The following is an 18,355-nucleotide window of genomic DNA, read 5'->3' as shown; positions in this document are numbered from 1 at the left end:
CACGTTCCAAAAACTTCACGAGGTCAGTGGCAGGGACACTGAGCAAAGACGTTGGCTATGTGATCCAAATATGGCTTTTTTGTTGTTCTTGTTTGTTTGTTTGTTTGTTTGTTTGGGGCTCCTGAGGTGCCATGCTTCTCTTTTGGGGCTGAACTGTAGAGAGTTACTGAGCTGTCCTCTGAGGCAGGCGGGATCAGCTAGATCTGTTGTGGGCAGGTACTTAGAGGCACATAGCAGTGGGAATTTTCTATACTTTATGAAAATATTACAACGTTTTGAACCTAGTAAGGGCTTGCCAGTGAACACCAGCTGAACATGAGGCCTGGTCTGAGGAAAAAGGAGATGGAACCGAGTTTGGTCTGTGTGGGAACTTTGGTGTACATTGTATCATGAGGATAATAACTGTGAAGTTGCTTGAACTCCAGTCCATCTCCCTTTTCCTCAGACCAGGCCTGATGTTTGCTTGGTGTAAGAAAGGCAGACATGAGTTTCCCAGGCGGTGGAGCATGCCTGGAATCTCAGCTCTTGGGAGGCTGAGGCAGGTCAGGATGAACTTCTGAATGAGACCTTGTTTTTATTAAGGGAGGGAAGGAGGGCGGAAGGGGGAGGGCATATATATAACCATACAGACTGTGTGTGTGTGTGTGTGTGTGTGTGTGTGTGTGTGTGTGTGTGTGTGTGTATGTGTGCGTGCGTGTGAATATGAGTAGGGGGGATTGGAGGAGGCACCAGGATGCTAAAAAATGAAAATAATGAATTTTCCCAATGCTGGGTTTCTCCAACAGAGCTAAGCAATTGTTTACATTTTCCTTGCCAGGTTGCCATACAGTGATGACAGCATCTGCTAATACATACTCGTGTGCAGCCTCCGTAGCTGATTTATTCCATTTTATAGTGAAGGATGATCGACCAGCATTAGTGGTCAGGAGCACCCACAAATCATTTTGCCTGCCACATTTCCTACCAGCTTCTAACCTACAGGAAGGTTCACTGTTTGCTTCTTGGGCTTAATAGGGTCATTAAATGTGCTGTGTTAAATGCTTTCTCAGGGATGGTGTTCTCTCTCTCTCTCTCTCTCTCTCTCTCTCTCTCTCTCTCTCTCTCTCTCTCCCCCTCTCTCTCATCAGTCTCTGCTGTCCAATAAGATGGTCTATTCAGGGAAATATTTCTTTGATTCTAACTCCTTGAGTTTATAATTGTTACAATTATTTAGATGCCTCTGACTTGGAATATTCCCCCCTTTTTTTCTTTTTTTTTCTCCATTTACACAGATTTGTGTAAACAGTGACATCCCTCTGTTTTAAGTGTCCTGAGAGCACAGAGGATTTAACTTTTTATTTATTTTGTCCTGGGGTTTTGTTTGGTTGTTTGGTTTTGTACTTGGTTTCTATTTTGCTTTGCTTCATGTTGTATTGTATTGTTTTAATCGTGTATCCCAGGCTAGCCTCAAAGTCACAAAGTCACAACATAGCATCGGATGACATTGTTTTATTTTGTTCACTGTTGCCTCCTCTGGTCAGTTTTAGCCCAGAGGTATTTGAGGGGCTCTGAATTGAGGGATTACCTCCAGCAGATTGGCTGGCCAGCACATCCGTGGGGCATTTTCCCGATTGCTAATTGTAGAGAGGCTTAATCCACTGTGGGTGTTGCCATCCCTGGGCGTGAGAGCCTGGGCCTGTAAGAAGTAAAGCTGCGGTCAGAGGGTCAGAGTTACTGCCATAAAACGAGCTTTAGCTCACCCCAGCTAGCAGGGCAAACCTTAACTTCTGGCTTTACACCCTCACAGGCTTCCTCCACACCATTATACCTGAGTGCCTGCTGTATCTGGCATTGGGGTATTAAACCCGGGACCTCAGGCATGCTGGGCAAGCACTCTACCCACCAAGCTATATCCCAAGTCCTGACCTTGAACTTCTGATCAATGTCCTGCTGGGCATAACAGGCCCATGTTACCATTAAACATAGTGAATTCTCCTGTTTCAAAATTTTCCATAATATCCTTAAACATCTGCGCCATTCTGAATGCAGGCTCCTATTTTCTGCCTCCCACTAGTGAGCACAACTCTTGGACATAGTAGGTTTTCAGTGGCTATCTTTTTTTTTTTTTTTTTTTAAGTTTTGACTCTGTTCTTGCTTTCAGGGAACAATTAAATCTCACCATTTCTTCATTTATAAAACATGAAGCTAAGGAAAAAATAGAATACAGAAATAGAAACCATTACCAAGACAGCACAGGGATAATTCGGAGAGAGCTGTTTTTGTATAAAGCTGAAGCTGAGTGTGCGTGCAGTTTGTATAAGAGGCTCCATGGATGAGCTGAGCTGTGCCAGAGAGCAGGAGAGGGCCTCCTGATGTTAAAATTCTCCCCCTTTTATTTACCACTTCCAATCTAATGAAGCAACGTACACAGTTGTAATAATAAGACTTTCATTTGGTCTCTATCTTTACAATCAAAATGGCTTTCCTTTTCTGACAACTGCCCTTAGGACCATGAGATGGTTTTAAAACCCTTTTGGATTTTTTTTTAAGTAAGCTTACAGACGGGGAGGGGGAGTGGGGGAGTCGGGGGGGGGGTGGCGGGGGGTAGAGGTGTGACCCCAGAGTTGTGGAAGAATGTGATGGGAAAGCCAGGCAGGGAGAAAATGTTCTGCGCAGAGCAAATGCCCTTTGATCATGCGTTTGTTTAACACATTTGGACTGAGCGCCTTGCGCCCTAGACACAGGGAGATCAAAGTCTTATGATCAGTTTTCCAGCGAATAGCCTCACAAGTCTGTACCATGACCAGGAGGAGGGACAAGGGCTTACCTGCTCCATGACCTCCGTGGTTTGCATAAGTACACTGAAAACCTTTTAGAAGCATCGAGTGTCTTACAACCATAGAAAAGCTTCTTTTATAATTCTTTTTTTTTTTTTTTTTTTTCCTGAGACAAGGTTCTCTGTGTATCCTTGGCTGTCCTGGACTTACTTTGTAGACCAGGCTGACCTCAAACTCACAGCAATCTGCCTGCCTCTGCCTCCTGAGTCCTGGGATTAAAGGCATGTGCCACCACACCCGGCTGCTTATAATTCTTTTTTTTTTTTAATATTTTTATTTCTATTTTGCATGCATTGGTATTTTGCCTGCATGTATGTCTATGTGAAGGTGTGGGTCTGCAACCGGAGTTACAGACAGGTGTGAGATGCCATGTGGTTGCTGGGAATTGAAACTGAATCCTCTGGACGAGCAGCCAGTGCTTTCAACCACCGAGCCATTTCTCCAGCCCTCTTTCTTAATTCTTATTTTGCATGTATGGTGTTTCATCCGCATGTGTGCCTGTGTACTATGTGTGTGCTTAGTCCTTACAAAGACCAGAAAAGGACGTGGGTATGTCTGTATACCATGTGTGTCTAGTGCCTGCAAAGACCGGAAGAGGCCGTGGGGTCCCCTAGAACTAGAGTTACAGATGGTTGTGAGCCTCCATGGGGGTGCTGGGAACTGACCTTAGCAAGGGCTCTGAACCATGGGGCTGCATGGCCAGCCCCTGAAATTCAATTCTCTTCGCTTGGTTCATCGCTGTAGAAAATCTTTTGTTTATTTGCTTTTGTTTTGTGTTTGTTGTTTTGTTTTCTACCTTGTTATGGCTATTTCATTGTCTTTGTTGTGTGTTGGTTTGGTTTTGGCTTTTGGGCTGTTGTTTGTTTTATTTTTCTGGCAGGGTTCTTCTGTATAGCCCTGGATATCCTGGAACTTGTCCTGTAGACCAGGATAGCTTTGAACTCAGATATCCATCTTCCCCAGTGCTGGGATTAAAGGTGTGCGCTATCACAGCCAGCTCAATGTTTCGCTGTTATTTTGGGACAAAAATCTCAATCCAGCCTCGAATTTACGATGGTCCTGTCTCTGCCTCCCAAGTGCTGGTATTACAGGTGTGTACCACCATGGCTGGTTTATGCATTACTGTAGATCTAACCTGAGGCATTATGCATGAGAGGCAAGCACTCTACCAGCTGAGCTGCACGTACAACCCAAATAGACCCGAATTGTTTTAAAGCTCCCTGGAATGTCCAGGTTTGGGGTTGCCTAACTCGAATTCTCAATCTGTATATATAGACAATGCTCATTCCTAGGCCTGGATAGAGGTCTTCTGACTCCTCCACAGCCCGGTACAAAACCAGCTGAGGTAGCAACTCTGTATTTCACTGCTCAAACCTCATTGCCAAGTTGACCCCCCACCCCTCCATACCTCGGCAGTCATCTCATAAGGTACACACCTCCAAGGCCAGCCCTCCCCCGGCAGAGCATGCCTTTACACTACCCTCTACCCAAGTTAGAAACCAAGTTAAGCTCTGGTTAGACAGTGACGCTCTTTCCTTGTGAGTGACTCAACATGGAAGGTGGACAGGAAATAGGCTTGGGAGATGGCACATAGAAGGAGCTTTGTAAATGTCCTGCCAGTGAGAGGCAGCAGTGTGGCCATCCTCACAGACTTCACGCACTCAAAGTGGAGATAGACGAGTCAAGCCACAGGAACGTTGGTTTTGTTTTGTTTTGTTTTGTTTTGTTTTGTTTCAACAAATAAACTTCCAAGGGGTCCGATGTTGCTTAGAAGCTAGGCAAAGGTGACAGTCGTCCTAAGTACATGACTGAGTGGAGTTTCCAGGTGGATAAGAGGGTTTGAGGGAGGACTCCAAAGAATGGAGATAAAAGGCCATGGGGAAGGGACTTGGTGGCATTCCTAGGCCATCACATCCAGGTTTTACCATTGACATGTGTGGGTTCCTTTCTCCAGGAGGCTGGGCTAAGAATCTGGTCACAGAGTTCTCCTCAGCCTTCTGGAGGCTAGCTGAAGAATGTTCCATCCTGAGAACTGGTCACAAAGGAGGCCTTCTGGGAAGGGAGAAAGTGCCAGGCAGCTGTGCTCAGCTGGGTCGAGACAAGAAAAATCTGCGTCCTTTCCAGAGGAAAAGGGGGCCTCTGGCTTGCAAAAGGCCGAGGCCTGACTACACTTTTATTAAAATAAATACAAAAGAGTCAAACAACTAGATTTTAATTCACTAAGGTTAAAAGGAAAAAGAGCAGAGAGCTGTGGAGAAGGGATTGGGGGATGGGAGGGAGGGTGTGCTGCTCAACCTTCCAGCCCCTGGGTTTTTAAACTAAGCTTATTGAATAGCAGGAGCTACTCTCAGGACACTTCAGGGGGGCTTGTCTCCAGGGCACTTTTGATATGGTTTTTCTTTTCAAAGAGCCAGCATGTGACACCTTTTGTGTGGGTTAGGATCTGTAAGGAACTATCCTTTAACACATTTGGGTCTGGCAGGCCATTGTCAACAGGGGGTCCCCTCACCTGTGTCTGAGCACGAAGCTTACCAGGAGGGAGCTTCCTCCCACCTGTAGACAAAGGCCCACAGACTTGAGTGTTTCCTTCTGTGTGGCATCCATTTGTGGGTCCTGAGATCAGTTCAGCTGACTGCCCTCAGCATTTTAGACAAGTGGCTTGAGACAGGCGGTGGTGGCGCACACCTTTAATCCCAGCACTCGGGAGGCAGAGGCAGGCGGATCGCTGTGAGTTCGAGGCCAGCCTCGTCTACAAAGCAAGTCTAGGACAGCCAAGGCTACACAGAGAAACCCTGTCTCGAAAAATCAAAAACCAAACCAAAACAAAACAAAAACACCTAAGTGGCTTTAACAGGGAGTATGGGGTAATTTCATACTAAAAACAGAAGGAAAAAGTCACTTGGCAGTGTAAGCAGCAACTGTTGTCACCACAACTGTGTGGACTTTCTTACAGGGCACAATTCCCTACAAAATGGGTTTGAGAGGCTGAGCAAATGGGTTGGGTGGTAGCCACACAGCATGAGGACCTGAGTTCAAGTGAGGCTGTCCTTTGACCTCTACACATGTGCCATGTCGAGCATGCACACACATGCACAGGTTTGAAACAAAACAGCCAAACACAATGTGAAGGCTAATACTGCCTCTTGGATTTGGACAGATGCTATGGTTCTATCAAGCAGAACAGATTCAAGGTAGTTTTGGGAAGCCAGAAGAACACAGTACTCAGTGGTACCTGCATAGGAAGGAGCAGAGACTTGAGAAATAGATGATGGCTTTGATGACTCATTCTGCGTGGCATCCTTAGGCTGTGGCTCCTGTTTGCACCTTATCTCTTTCCTAGCTTTTCTGACTCAGCCGCTCCCGCTCTCACAGGCCTGTACCACATGAAGTTATCTAATAACCCTGTCCTCCTGCTGCAGACACTTCAGAGGCACCTTGTCGCCTCATGACTCATTCTTCCTTTCTATCTTTAGTTCCTGTCTCTCCTTAAGAAAACAGTGAGCAGGAGAGATGGCTGGGCAGGTAAAGGCACCTGTAGCCAAGGCTGGTGGCCTGTGTTCAATCCCCAGAGGACCCACATGGTCGGAGACCACCAACTCCTCCGACCTCCCTATAACGTGCCATGACATGAGCAAATCCACGCACGTACACAAAATGAATGCGTGCAACATAAAAAATGAAGAAAATAAGCAAAACAAGAGTTATTTGTTTTGACTTTCCTATCTTGGACTTGTTTTTCAAACACCCCAGACAGATCCTTGCCTCTGCCGACCCCTGGACTGGAAATGCTTTTCCATCCTCTTTTCACTTTGTTTTACTTAAAGATTTAGATTTACTTAAAGATTTAGTTTAATCATCACTTCCTTTAAGAGGGCTTCCCTGGAGCTGGGCATGGTGGCACGTGCCTTTAATCCCAGCACTTGGGAGGCAGAGGCAGGTGGATCACTGTGAGTTCGAGGCCAGCCTGTTCTACAAAGCAAGTCCAAGACAGCCAAGAGCACACAGAGAACCTTTCTCAAAAACCCAAAAAAAAAAGGGGGGGGTGCTGTTGGGGGGGGGTAGGGGGATCTCTGATTTCTCCCAACTGGGGTTTGACTTACTATCATCTCTCCCATGAGACTGTATAAAAGTCACGGGATAAAGCTATAATCCTAACAGTGCATATCAACCACATACCTTGTCCATCAGGGCAAAGCACCAGGCTGACAAATTCTTCTCATTAAACCCGGACACAACCCTCTGAGATGAGTGCAATTCTAAGTCTTACAAAGGTGGGAACTGAGTTCCACGTGTAGCTTTGGGCCTTTCAGACAGGAGCTTCTTCTGGAGTTCACTTGTTCAGTATTTGCTACATGAGAAAACACAGGCTCTTGGGAGTGCCCTCTGCCATGCAGGCCAACATCCTCTTTAAAGGTCAACACATGTTTCTCTCTGTGCTCATCCCATGGCAGCAGCATGACAGTCACTGGCTTTTGTTGAAATGCCATCCTTCCCTAAAAAAAAAAAAAAAAAAAAAAAAAAGTTGTTTGTTTTGTTGTGTGTTATTGTTACAAGGGCCCGTGCATCCTGGGCTGGCTTGAAGCTCACTGTAGAGTAATGGCTGCTTGGTTTGAACTCCTTCCTCAGCCTCCTGCTCTAGCCTCCGTAGTGTTGGGCTTACAAACGAGCAGTGACACCAGGCTGAGTCCTGTTGAACTCCTTAAATGCTACAAGAAAAAGACAGTTCCAATTTAAAATGGTTAGGCTTTGGATTTTTAAATGTGCCATGACAAAATCGATGTGCATTTAGTATAAACTTAGGTACTTTGAGCTGTTTGTTGTTGTTGTTTCTTTGGTTTGCTTTGTTTTGTATGCATGTGTGTGCAAATGCATGTTCATGTACCTGTGCACACACGTGTGTGTGTGTGTCTGTGAGAGAGAGAGAAAGAGAGAGACAGAGAGACAGAGAGAGAGAGAGCCTTGATTTGTAGTTCAAACTAGCTGAAAACTCTTAATCGTCTTGGCTTTACTTCCCAAGAGCTGAGATCATAACCCTGAGCCCCCCCACCCCCACCCCCATCTCTGCTGAAACCTTTCTGTACCACAGAGGATAGACTGTCGTGACTCAGGATGGCTAGACTTCAGACTGTCAGCTGCTTATTGTGGTGCAAAGTTTCTACATTCAGTAGAAACGTGGGTATTTGAACCTTTATGTCTTTTGGGCTTTGCAGCTGTTTGCTTTTGACTTGGGGGACGGGAGTCTCACTGTGAAGCTCAGGCTGGCCTAGAACTAAGCTATGTACACCTGGCTGGCCCCAGAACTCATAATCAGTATGCCTCAGCTGGCCAAGTACCATCATTAAAGGAATGGATCAGTACACCTGGCGGGTACTTCTAACTTGCAGCTCCAGGCCTTTTCCTGGGCCTGTGCACATCCTCAGATCCTGTCTCGTGATGCTGGAATGCGGAAGCCACAACTATCTTCTGTAATCACAAGGGGAGTGACCAACACAACACAGCAACCTGCGTCACAGAGCTCAGATGTACCTTGCGAGCACTCACAGTTAATATTATTTTCAACTGGAGACAAGCGAACCCAGCAGAAGTCAAGACACATCTTTGTGGGCAAATGAGGCACGTACAGACAGGTGTCCATTAAATTTGGCAGCGGGAACTGTGCGCATCTTGGTGAAAGATTGTTTCACAGGATGAGCCTCTTTTTGTCATGTTTTTCCACCTTAGTCCCCAGCAAATGCTAAGTGAGTCATCAATATCACTTAATGAATGCATGGCGGTGAGGGCTAGGGATGTCGTGAAGTTGGTGGAGTGTTTGCCTGGACCCCTAGCTCTGGGTAAAGCCAGGCAAACACATGTTCGTAACTCTGTTACCAGGGAGGTAGAGGCAGGAGTGTGAGAAGTTTAAAATCACCCTCGGATCTTAGATAGGGAATCCAAAGTTGACCAGAGCTGCAAGTAACTTTTGTCTTTTAAAAAAAAAAAAAAAGCGGCATTGGGCACTGGCATGAAAGTGCAGAAGGAAATGAAAACGGCTAAAAAGAGAAAAAAGGGAAAAATCATGATGGTGAGGGAAAGAGCTGCTGGAGCAAGGCGGAGATTGTGGGTATAAAGGGGCTGGTTTCAGTTTGCTAGCCTTTAGAATTATTGCAAGTCCAACGTGATGAATATGTTGAGTCAACAGCCTAGAGGGAGAAAGAGGTTTAAAAGGACTGGAAAAGGAATTTCTTGGAGGTGATGGGAAAGGAAGTTTTGAAAGCTGGTGGATTACCGGGGACAAGAAGTCCAGGATGTTGCCCAGGGATTAGGCGAGAGTCTCTCTCTTCTTGGCGCCTGTTCTCCAATCCTCAAAGCAAATAGCACACACTGAGCCTTACTTAGAGTCAAACTAATTTCCTCTCTTCTCTCCTCCAGCTTCTCCTCCCCTTCCCCTTCTTCATCTCCTCTGTCCGAGACAGGCTAATTCAAAAGAAAGGACCGGTGCTACAATTTTAAGAAATAAAACCAAACCAAACCAACCGACCAACCACTCCTATTAGTGAATCCCTGAGCTCTGCCTGCCACTGCTTGGTGGGTGACATTTTGGTGGAGTAGGAAAGGGTCCTTCAGTTACTGAGCTTGAAGCGCAAGGTTAAGACTGTGCTTGGTGCCTGACACTCACAGCCACCCTGTGGTCAGGCTGAGTGAGGGTGGTGCCTCCTGTGAGCTGCAACAGTTCCCTTCCTGATAGTCCCTCCCCCACCCACCCACCCAGACCAGGCCTGGAGAAATACAAGGTTAGACCTTGGGAATCCAGAACAGGATGCTTGAGAAGGGCTGGGAAATCCCAAAGGCTTGGAAAGCGGGGGAATTCCTGAGGCCGTCTTCTCGGGTGCCTGTTCGGGACAGGCTTGTCTGTATAAGGAAGTAACTGAACACCGGCATATTTCTTACCTTTACAGGGGGATTCTAGCAAAGCTTGTGCCTATCCGTAATTTTCTTTACAACAGCAGGGTAACTACTATTGCTATTCCTCAAAAGGGTCTGAGCAGTTAATCTTATCCTTACAGTCCATGGACACAGAAGAAATAGAAAATTCAAATTATGCTGGTTTCGTATTAAGTGTCCCCTCCCTCCCACCCCCCCCCCATGTAAGTTTTGTTTAAGTAATAAGCAGTGCAGATGTTCAGGGGGGCGATAATTTTGTGATCAGCAGCTGTAGCTGATAAAGAAGTCAAGATAATGTCACTGCATTGTCGGAGTTCGGGAGACTGTGGAATAGCTCTGGGCACCAAGGTGAGGAGCCATATTTTCACTGTAGTCAGTTTGTCACCAGGCACCCAGTCAGCAAAGAGTTGATATTTGGAGGGGAGGGTGGGTTTTCTTCTCATAAATGTCTGACTGTTTTTACTAGAAAACTGGCTTACTTTAGGATTAAAAGATGTTATTTTTTAATGTTTTTGTTTTGTTTTGTTTTCTTGTTAGTGGGACCTGCCACTCACTGCAGTAGCCCAGGGTGGCCTTACACTTCTTGCAATCCTCCTGCCTTAACCTCCCACCTACTGGGATCCCAGGCACTACCCAGCCTGGGAGAGTTCAAAGTTACTATGGCATCATACAAACAGTAGGTTTTCCAGGATAAAGGGGAGCCTCTCTGGCTTTTGTTTTTCAAGATAGAGTTTCTCCCTGTAATAACCGTGGCTGTTCTGGAACTCTGTTTGTAGACCAGACTGGCCTCGAACTCACAGTGATCCTCCTGCCTCTGCCTCTGCTGGGATTAGAGGCGTGTGCCTCTCTGAATTTGTTTCTACCTCTGGTTCCCACAGCTTTTGAGAAAGAGGCAGCTCTCCCTCCCAAAACACAGGGAATCAGGAGACAGAGGTTCTGCCAGCTGGGTTCCCCTGGAAGTGCCGATGAGCTATCGTTTTTTTTTTCTGCATCAGTTGATATCATTATCAACTAAGCCATTTTATATTAAGAGTAATATCTGTTTACTATTACATAATAGGAAAAGAAACCACAGGTGGAATATCCCTACAAGCTGGCAGATCACCTTAATCGTATCTGGCAAGCCTCTAGTCAAGCGGATTATGGTTTTTGGATAGCTATTTTTTTCCCCAAATAAATTAATAAAACCAAGGCAGACTAGATTTATTGAAGAATTTCGTTTAGTGTTTTACTTAACACTTAGTAGTTAGAAGTACAGTCTTACTCTTTAACTTCAGGCCCCGGAGATAGATGCTTCCCAAGTCTGGGTCGGTTTGGAAACAGACTCCTCTAAGCCCAGAGAGATAACTCTTGCTTTGTTTGGGAAGGGAGGATGCGCCCCATCTCTCACCCCTACCCCTCCGTGTTTGTTTACAATGCTCTTCACAACGGTTGTAAGGAGCCTTGAATAAAACGAGGCCCAGGTGGCCGCACAGCCGGGACTGCTTCTGTATCCAGGCATTCATGCCTCTTGCACACGCAGCTGCTTCCAGCTCAGAGCCATTGTGGTCGGTCTCTGAGGGTTCCCAAAGCCACCCTCTATCCTCCCTCCACCCAAGCAATTCAGCTGAGGGCCTGAAGGAGCACCCGGGGCGGGCGGGCTGCAGCTTGAATCCCCCCTCCCCCCGCCCCCGCCCCGGAGGGCCTGAGGGATGCTCGCTCAGCAGTTTTAGGGGGCTCCTTGCCTAGGAACCTCTGCCTGTGCTCACATCTCACACCCCGGGCCACTCTCCGGGGAGTTCTACCATAAACCCTGCCCTTAATTAAGGCCCCATTAAAAAAAAAAAAAAAACCTCTTGTGAAGCTACACAAAGCTAGTGAAAGCTGTCAGCAAGTAACTGGGAAAGGGACGTACTGAAGCCAGAGTGAAAACTAAGGCAGGAGAACACACCCAACCACCTCCATCCCTGTTAGGAACAGTCCGGCTCTGTCGCTTTCCACTGATACTGCTGAAGAAACAGATTCCTTCTTTCCCTAGCTGAATTCTCCGCAAGGCGAGCATATTCTCATTCAGAACGGGTCTGTCAAGAGCGTCTTGATGACCTGGGCCTCTCTGAGAGGTAACTCCCACACCCCTCCTCTCTGCGCCCCAGCAGAATTGATTTAAAACACCAGACACGTCCACTCTCGGCACATGCGCAAATCACAGATTTCTCTACACTTCAGGAAAATAAAGCGCAAGTGATTCAAAGTATCAAGGCCCGGAAAGTACAGGGTGAACACCTCCACACATACTTCCCAAGTGAAGCCACGCAAGCCATTGCTGCGTTTAGAGCTGTTGGCTTTCTATCTCCTTTTGTGTTTCCTGCCTAGCTCCCCCCCCCCAAAATGCACACCCGTAGATATGGGGATATGCCCACTCATGGGACATCTTTTAGCGACAAGTCTGCCTTCCCTGCTCAGTCTTTTCCTTAGGTTGATGGAAACGGGAGAGGGGGGCTCCAAAGAGCCAACTTGCATTTCCCCCACTTCCGGTTCTACCTTATATACCATTCTTCACTCATAAGAGAATACGTCCCTTTAATAAATAAATATACACCCCAAGTTGTAATTCAGTGTCCACAGAGTCGAGGGGAGATTTGCACTTTCAGATACCAAGAATAATCTGAGTCAGGCCCTGCAACTTGTGAATAAAATGGAAGATGGATTTTTTTTTTTCACATCCTGTTCCTAGTCACTCCAAAGTTAAATCGACTTGGCAAAAGAGATGGAAAGAAAGCCAGAGTAAAAAGATTAATTTTAAATTCAAGTTTGGAAATAAAGCAACAACCATTACCAGCTTCAAGCTCAAAAACTCCCTGAATAAGAATAATAATAAAAAAATATTTTCCATCTGAAATAAAACTGAGTTATTTCTAGGATGATCAGAAACACATTTGGAAGGCTGGGGATGTAGCTAAGTGGTAGAGCGTTTGCCCAACATTCAAGGCGCCACAGATGAAGGCCGGTCCCTACCACTGCCTACAACTCCAAACACAAAAACAAATCTGAGACTAGCACCAAGAAGAGAGAGTATGGGCCAGATGTGGTGGCCCATTCCTTTAATCCCAGAGGCAGAGGTAGGCAGATCTCTGGAAGTTCAAGGCCAGCCTGGGCTACAAAGCAAGTCCAGTATAGCCAAAGCTATACAGAGAACTTGTCTCAAAAAACAAAAATAAGTAATAATAATAATAATAATAATAATAATAATAATAATAATAATAAAAAAAGGGGAAAGCACGCATGATTGTAACATAATACAGCTTTCTCTAAACACTGACCTAGTACCATTGTACTGTTAGAGACATTTGACCCAGGAGCACTGAGGTAGGCGCTCAAGCACCAGGCTTACACATGTGAGCTCATGCCTGGCCTCATCCTCCCCCCAGCTTTGGAGACAGAATCTTTTCAGGCTGACCTTAAAGTATTGCTCCTACCTCAGCTTCCCAAGGGTCTCTGGGACTGCACATCCAGCTCAAGTGTTTACTCGGAGGCAAGCTCTCAGGAATGTGCCCATCCTGGCCTAGAATCTACTCAGGAGCTTAAGCTGGCTTTGAACTTTCCTTCCTCCTGCCTCAGTTTCTCAAGTCTTCCTTTTTAAGACAAGGTCTCATTCTAGCCTTGTCTGGCCTAGAACTCAACTATATAGTCTAGGAGAGCCCTGACTTCACAGCAGCCTCTGAACTGTGCCTCCAGGGCCCTGGAAATACAGGGATCTGTCACCATTTCCGTCTACAACGTCACTGGAAAGAAAAATTTAAGTTTTACAATAGTGAAGTATATGCTTAATTTTGTCTTTCCCAAGAGCTTGATTAAAGGCCTGTACCATCTTGCCCAGTAACTTTGTTTATTTATTTGTTTGTTTTAAAGACAAGGTTTCTCTGTGTAGCCTTGGCTGTCATGGTCTCACTTTGTAGATCTGCCTGTAGGCCTGCCTCAGCCTCCTGAGTGCTGGGATTAAAGGCTTGAGCCACCATGGCCCAGCTTCCCAATAACTTTAAGGTGTTAAAGATTTATTTTTATTTCTCAGTTATGTGTCTGTGCAGAACATGGGTACATAAGCGAGGTGCTGCAGGAGGCCCGAGGATCCCCTGGATCTGAAGGTCCAAGTGGTTGTGAGCTGCTCAATGTGGGAGCTGGGACCTGAACTCAGATTTTCTGCAGAAATCGGAGCCATCCTTCCAGTACCTGTTGGGAGTTCTATGACCCCGCCCACTTCCTGTCTGTTCTCGTCAACTTCCTGTTTTCCTGTTTCATCAACTTCTAGGGAGGCATAGAGGCCTCGCTGCACACGCACCTGTATGTCCTGCCGTCCCTGCCGCACTAGACAGGATCTGCTTACATTGTAGGCCAAAATAAGCACAATTTCCCCGTTAAAATGCTAATTAAATAAAAACAAAAACTTCCTCAGACTGAGGCAGTTGTAGCTCAGCGGCGGTATAGTGTTTGCTTAGCCTGAACAAGATCCTGTGTTCAGTTCCTGGCTCTGCAAATAATAGCCGTAGGGCACGATGACAATGTTGTACACGTTACAATGGGAGAGGAAATATCACTACTTTGATCATGTAATTGAGAAGATGCTTGGTGGGATGAATTGAACGCCCTTCCGCCGCCCCCCGCCCCCCAACCTTCGCACTGCTGGAAAGCGGCTGGCCATCATGGACCAGCTCTGAGACAGCTGGAAAAGGGCTGACAAAAGGGAAAACAACAATTTCCTTTTGTTTCTGTCTGCCTCGCCTTTGTAAACGAAAAACCGTAGCAAACGCTCCTCTCTTCTCTCTCCCTTTGCACTCTCAGGTACGAAGATGGATCAAGAGCCCCATGGTCAGTGTGGACAAGCATCAGAGCCCCAACTTGAAGTACACCAGCCCTTCCGGGGTGCACCTTCCTCCCGGGGAGTCAGACTTTGAGCCTGCTCTGTGCCAGTCACACCTGGGTGACCATGCTTTCCAGAGGGGGATACTGGCTCCCGAGGAGTCCTGCTCCTGGGAAATCCAGCCTGGGTGTGAAGTAAGTTCTTTATTTTGCTGAGGGCTTGTTCTTCGGGAAGGATTGGAAACCTTTTTCCTTGCATTTGTGCCAGAGGTGCCAAATTTTTTTTAAAAACTTACATTCACAACACTTGTAAGGAGGAAATTGAGTGGTAGGTTTTGTTAGATCCTTTTTATTTCCTCTTCCTTTCTTCTTTTCCTCCTTTCTTCCTTTCCTTGAATTAGGTTCCCCATATGTAATGCTGCTCTGGTCTAGAACTTGCTGGCCTCACATTTGCAATACTCCTTCCTGGGCCTCATAGATAGGATTGAAGGCCTGTACCACACAACTGTTCTGTTTTCTTCTTCAAAAATTGTATTTATTGTGTGTATGCACATGCACATGCGTGTTTGTTTGTATGTATGTGTCAGAGGGCAACCTATATAAGTTTCTTTTTTTTTTCCCCCTCAACTATGTGGGTCCTGAGGACTCGGGTCATTGAATTTGGATGAAAATGTTTTAACCAGCTGGGCCCAGTGGCACATACCTGTAATCCTAGCACTCCAGAGTCAGGTGGATTGCTGTGAGTTTGAGGCCAGCCTGGTCTACAAAGTGACTCCAGGACATCCAAGGCTAACACAGAAAAACCCTGTCTTAAAAAACAAACAAACAAACAAACAAACAAAAAACAAAACCAACCAAACAAAAATACCTTAACCCGCAAAGCCACCTCACCAGACTTCTGCTCTGTTATCTCATTAAAAAACAAAAAAAATCAACCTTTTAATGCAAATTTAGCGCTCGCAGAGATACAAAGATTTTCTGTAATTTACCTTTCTCTGCCCATGCATAGCCTCCTCCATTGTGAACCTCCCCTAGCAGATATGCCATCCTCACAGAGCACTGTAGTTTATGTTGGGATTAATTTGTTGCCGTTGTTGTTGGTTTGATCCTCCTTCTCCAGCCTTCTGAGTGTCAGGATTACAGCCATGCATCAACAACCGCTTTAGTCATCCTTGGTGCTTTGGCTACTGTGTAATGATACCCTGTGCATGGAGGCCGCTGATCTTTGTACTTTCCCTGGGTGCTAAGGAGCTGAATCCTCTGTGATGTTGTATTGTGTTTTGTGATGCTCCAGGACCTTCAGCCATTGGTCATCTAGAAATTGTTTCATCTTGCAGAAGCTCAGCTTCAAATGATGCACAAACCTCATTACAGTCACTGTTGATGGGTTTGGTGCTACAGATAATATTTAGTTCAACACAATTTGACACCCCGTCCCCAGGCGCAGCATTCCCTTACTACTCTAAAAGAAGTTGGGAGGAGGGTCCTTTTGTTTTTGTTTGGTTTGGTTTAGGTTTGGTTTGGGTTGGGTTTTCCAGGCAGGGTTTCTCTGGGTACCCTTGGCTGTTCTGGCACTTACTCTAGAGACCAGGCTGGCCTCAAAGTCACAGAGATCCTGAGTGCTGGGATTAAAGGGGTGCATCACTACCACCAGGCTTTTTGTTTTTTTATTTTTGTTGCTTTAGGGAAAACCAGATAGGAAACTTATCACACGGCTTCTAAAAGTTTAAAAATTATGGAGTTTTATTTAAAGACCAAGAATTAAGGAGAGGTTATTTTTAACTTGTAATTCATTCAGCTCATGTTTATTTTTATTTTGTAAAACATTAAATACAATTCATGCTACTTTCATTATCTTCTTTCTTTTCTCTTTCTCTTCCCTCCCTCGTACTTTCTTTCTTGTTTGTTTTTGAGGCAGGATTTCTCTTTGTGTAAGCCCTGGCTGTCCTGGAACTCTACAGATCAGGTTCCCCTGGAACTCACAGATCCCCCTCCTGAGTGCTGGAATTCAAGGTGTGAGACCCCACGGCCCCGGCAGTGAACTGTGTTTTAATGTCAATGAGCATGAATTCTGCAGCAACAGAGACAGCGCATTCCTTCAATCCCAGCCCTTGGGAGGCAGAGGCAGGGGAGGCCAGCCTGATCTATAGAGTGAGTTCCTGGACAGCCAGGGCTACATAGAGAAGTCCTGTCTCAGAAGAAAAAGAAAAATTAAAAATACAATAAAGAACAAGCCAGTGCACGGCCAGATGGTTACTTCAGCAGTCACCAACACCCTCTTTTGAAGACAATAAGCATTTTCCAGAGATAAAGGGCTTGTTCAAGATGTTGAAAGATTGGAAACATGGCCCCTCAGTATCTAACCCTGGGATGTCATGCAATGTGCTTCGTCATGGAAAAGTCATACTGGCCACCTGTGAGAAAGGATCAGAGGACAAAGTATGTATGAAACACTCCACAGTCTGTAATGTCCCATGCAAAGGATGGCTGTTGTTAGTTCAGTGTTTTGTTTTGTTTTGTTTTAGAGACAGGGTTTCTCTGTGTAACCTTGGTTATCCTGGACTTGGTTTGTAGACCAGGCTGGCCTCAAACTCACAGTGATCCACCTGCCTCTGCATCCCTGGGTGCTGGGATCACAGGCCTGCCTGCATGCGTGTGTCTGTGTCTGGCTGTTAGTTCTGTTTTTAGCTGATTTGCAGACTGGCTAATCACAGGGAATCAGACTCTGCCTCAGATCCGGGTTGGCCATGAAAGGCAGTAAATAGACAGTAAATGCAAAGCTTAGCAGATTTCTTTTCTGATACTGAGTGTCTTCAGTCTTACCATCACAGTCGGTGGCGTGCTGAGGCAGTTCTTCCCACAGAGAAGACACAAGAAACAAGGGGCCTGGCTGTGTTCAGACAGACTTCAAGTTGCGAAATCTTAGCCAGTCCACTGGCCAGAATTTGCAGGTTCCTAGCGTCGGAAGCTGCTCAGCAGGTCATCGGGGTCTAAAGATAGGGCTGTACACATTTTCCGGAGACCACAAAGGCTTCCTCTAAGCGTTTGCTTCAGAACCTACTATCTGCCCACATGACTGATAGAGCTAGAGGTAGATTAACCAATTCCCCACAGGAGGCAAAAATAAACAAAGCACTGGAAAGAATTTAAGCAATGTTCCTTTCTGGTGCTTGGGAATAAAGGTACCCCAGTCTCTGATTTACGGAACATTACCCTCATTGGCTTTTTTTTTTTTTTCTTTTTTTTAAGGTCACTACCAATCAAGAAGAAACTTTTAAAAATTAAATCAGAATTATAGCTTGTATCCCTTTGGAGATAAAATTGCAAAATAGTTCCGTGAAGAAGCAGTTCTGTCCCTTAATTTTTTTATGTTTTATTCACTTATTGTACGTCCATGTGTGTATGTGTGTGTATGTGCACACATTCCACCACGCTTATGTGGGGGTTAGAGGACAACTTGGTGGTTGGCTCTTTCCTTCCACCATGGGCCTCTAGGGACCACACCCACCTGATGAGCCATCTCTCGCCTGCCCAGTTCTGTTCTTTGTAAAGTGGAGCTGTGTGGCAGGAAGACGAAAGCTTTGAGGAGTGCTGTGGAGGGCATGGGCAGCAAGCCGTTCTCCTCACTCTCCTGCATGGACTATCTTAATTTACCTGCTTAACCCTCAGCTGCAAAAATTAAAGTAATGCATGCTTGCCTTTGCATTTCTTTCCAGAGGGGGGCCTGGAACTCACAGACCCGCCTGCCTGCCTCTACCTGCTGGGAGCTGAGAAGTAAAGGCATG

At 45.9% G+C, this 18,355-nt stretch overlaps 1 protein-coding gene across 1 annotated transcript in view; it reads left to right on the top strand.

The window, feature by feature from the left end:
• Positions 1 to 18,355, top strand: part of SGK1 (serum/glucocorticoid regulated kinase 1) — a 118,284-nt gene that overhangs the window by 30,783 nt on the left and 69,146 nt on the right. Inside the window, exon 2 of the mRNA XM_084774908.1 lies at positions 14,553 to 14,765. Within this exon, the coding sequence (XP_084631034.1) occupies positions 14,553 to 14,765 (213 nt within the window). The remainder of the gene's footprint in view (positions 1 to 14,552; positions 14,766 to 18,355) is intronic.

The sequence above is a fragment of the Acomys minous genome (assembly GCF_964271855.1).
Source record: "Acomys minous genome assembly, chromosome: 3".
Lineage (NCBI taxonomy): Eukaryota > Metazoa > Chordata > Mammalia > Rodentia > Muridae > Acomys > Acomys minous.
Note: the sequence above shows the minus strand (reverse complement) of the source record. Positions and strands in the feature narration are given on the sequence as shown.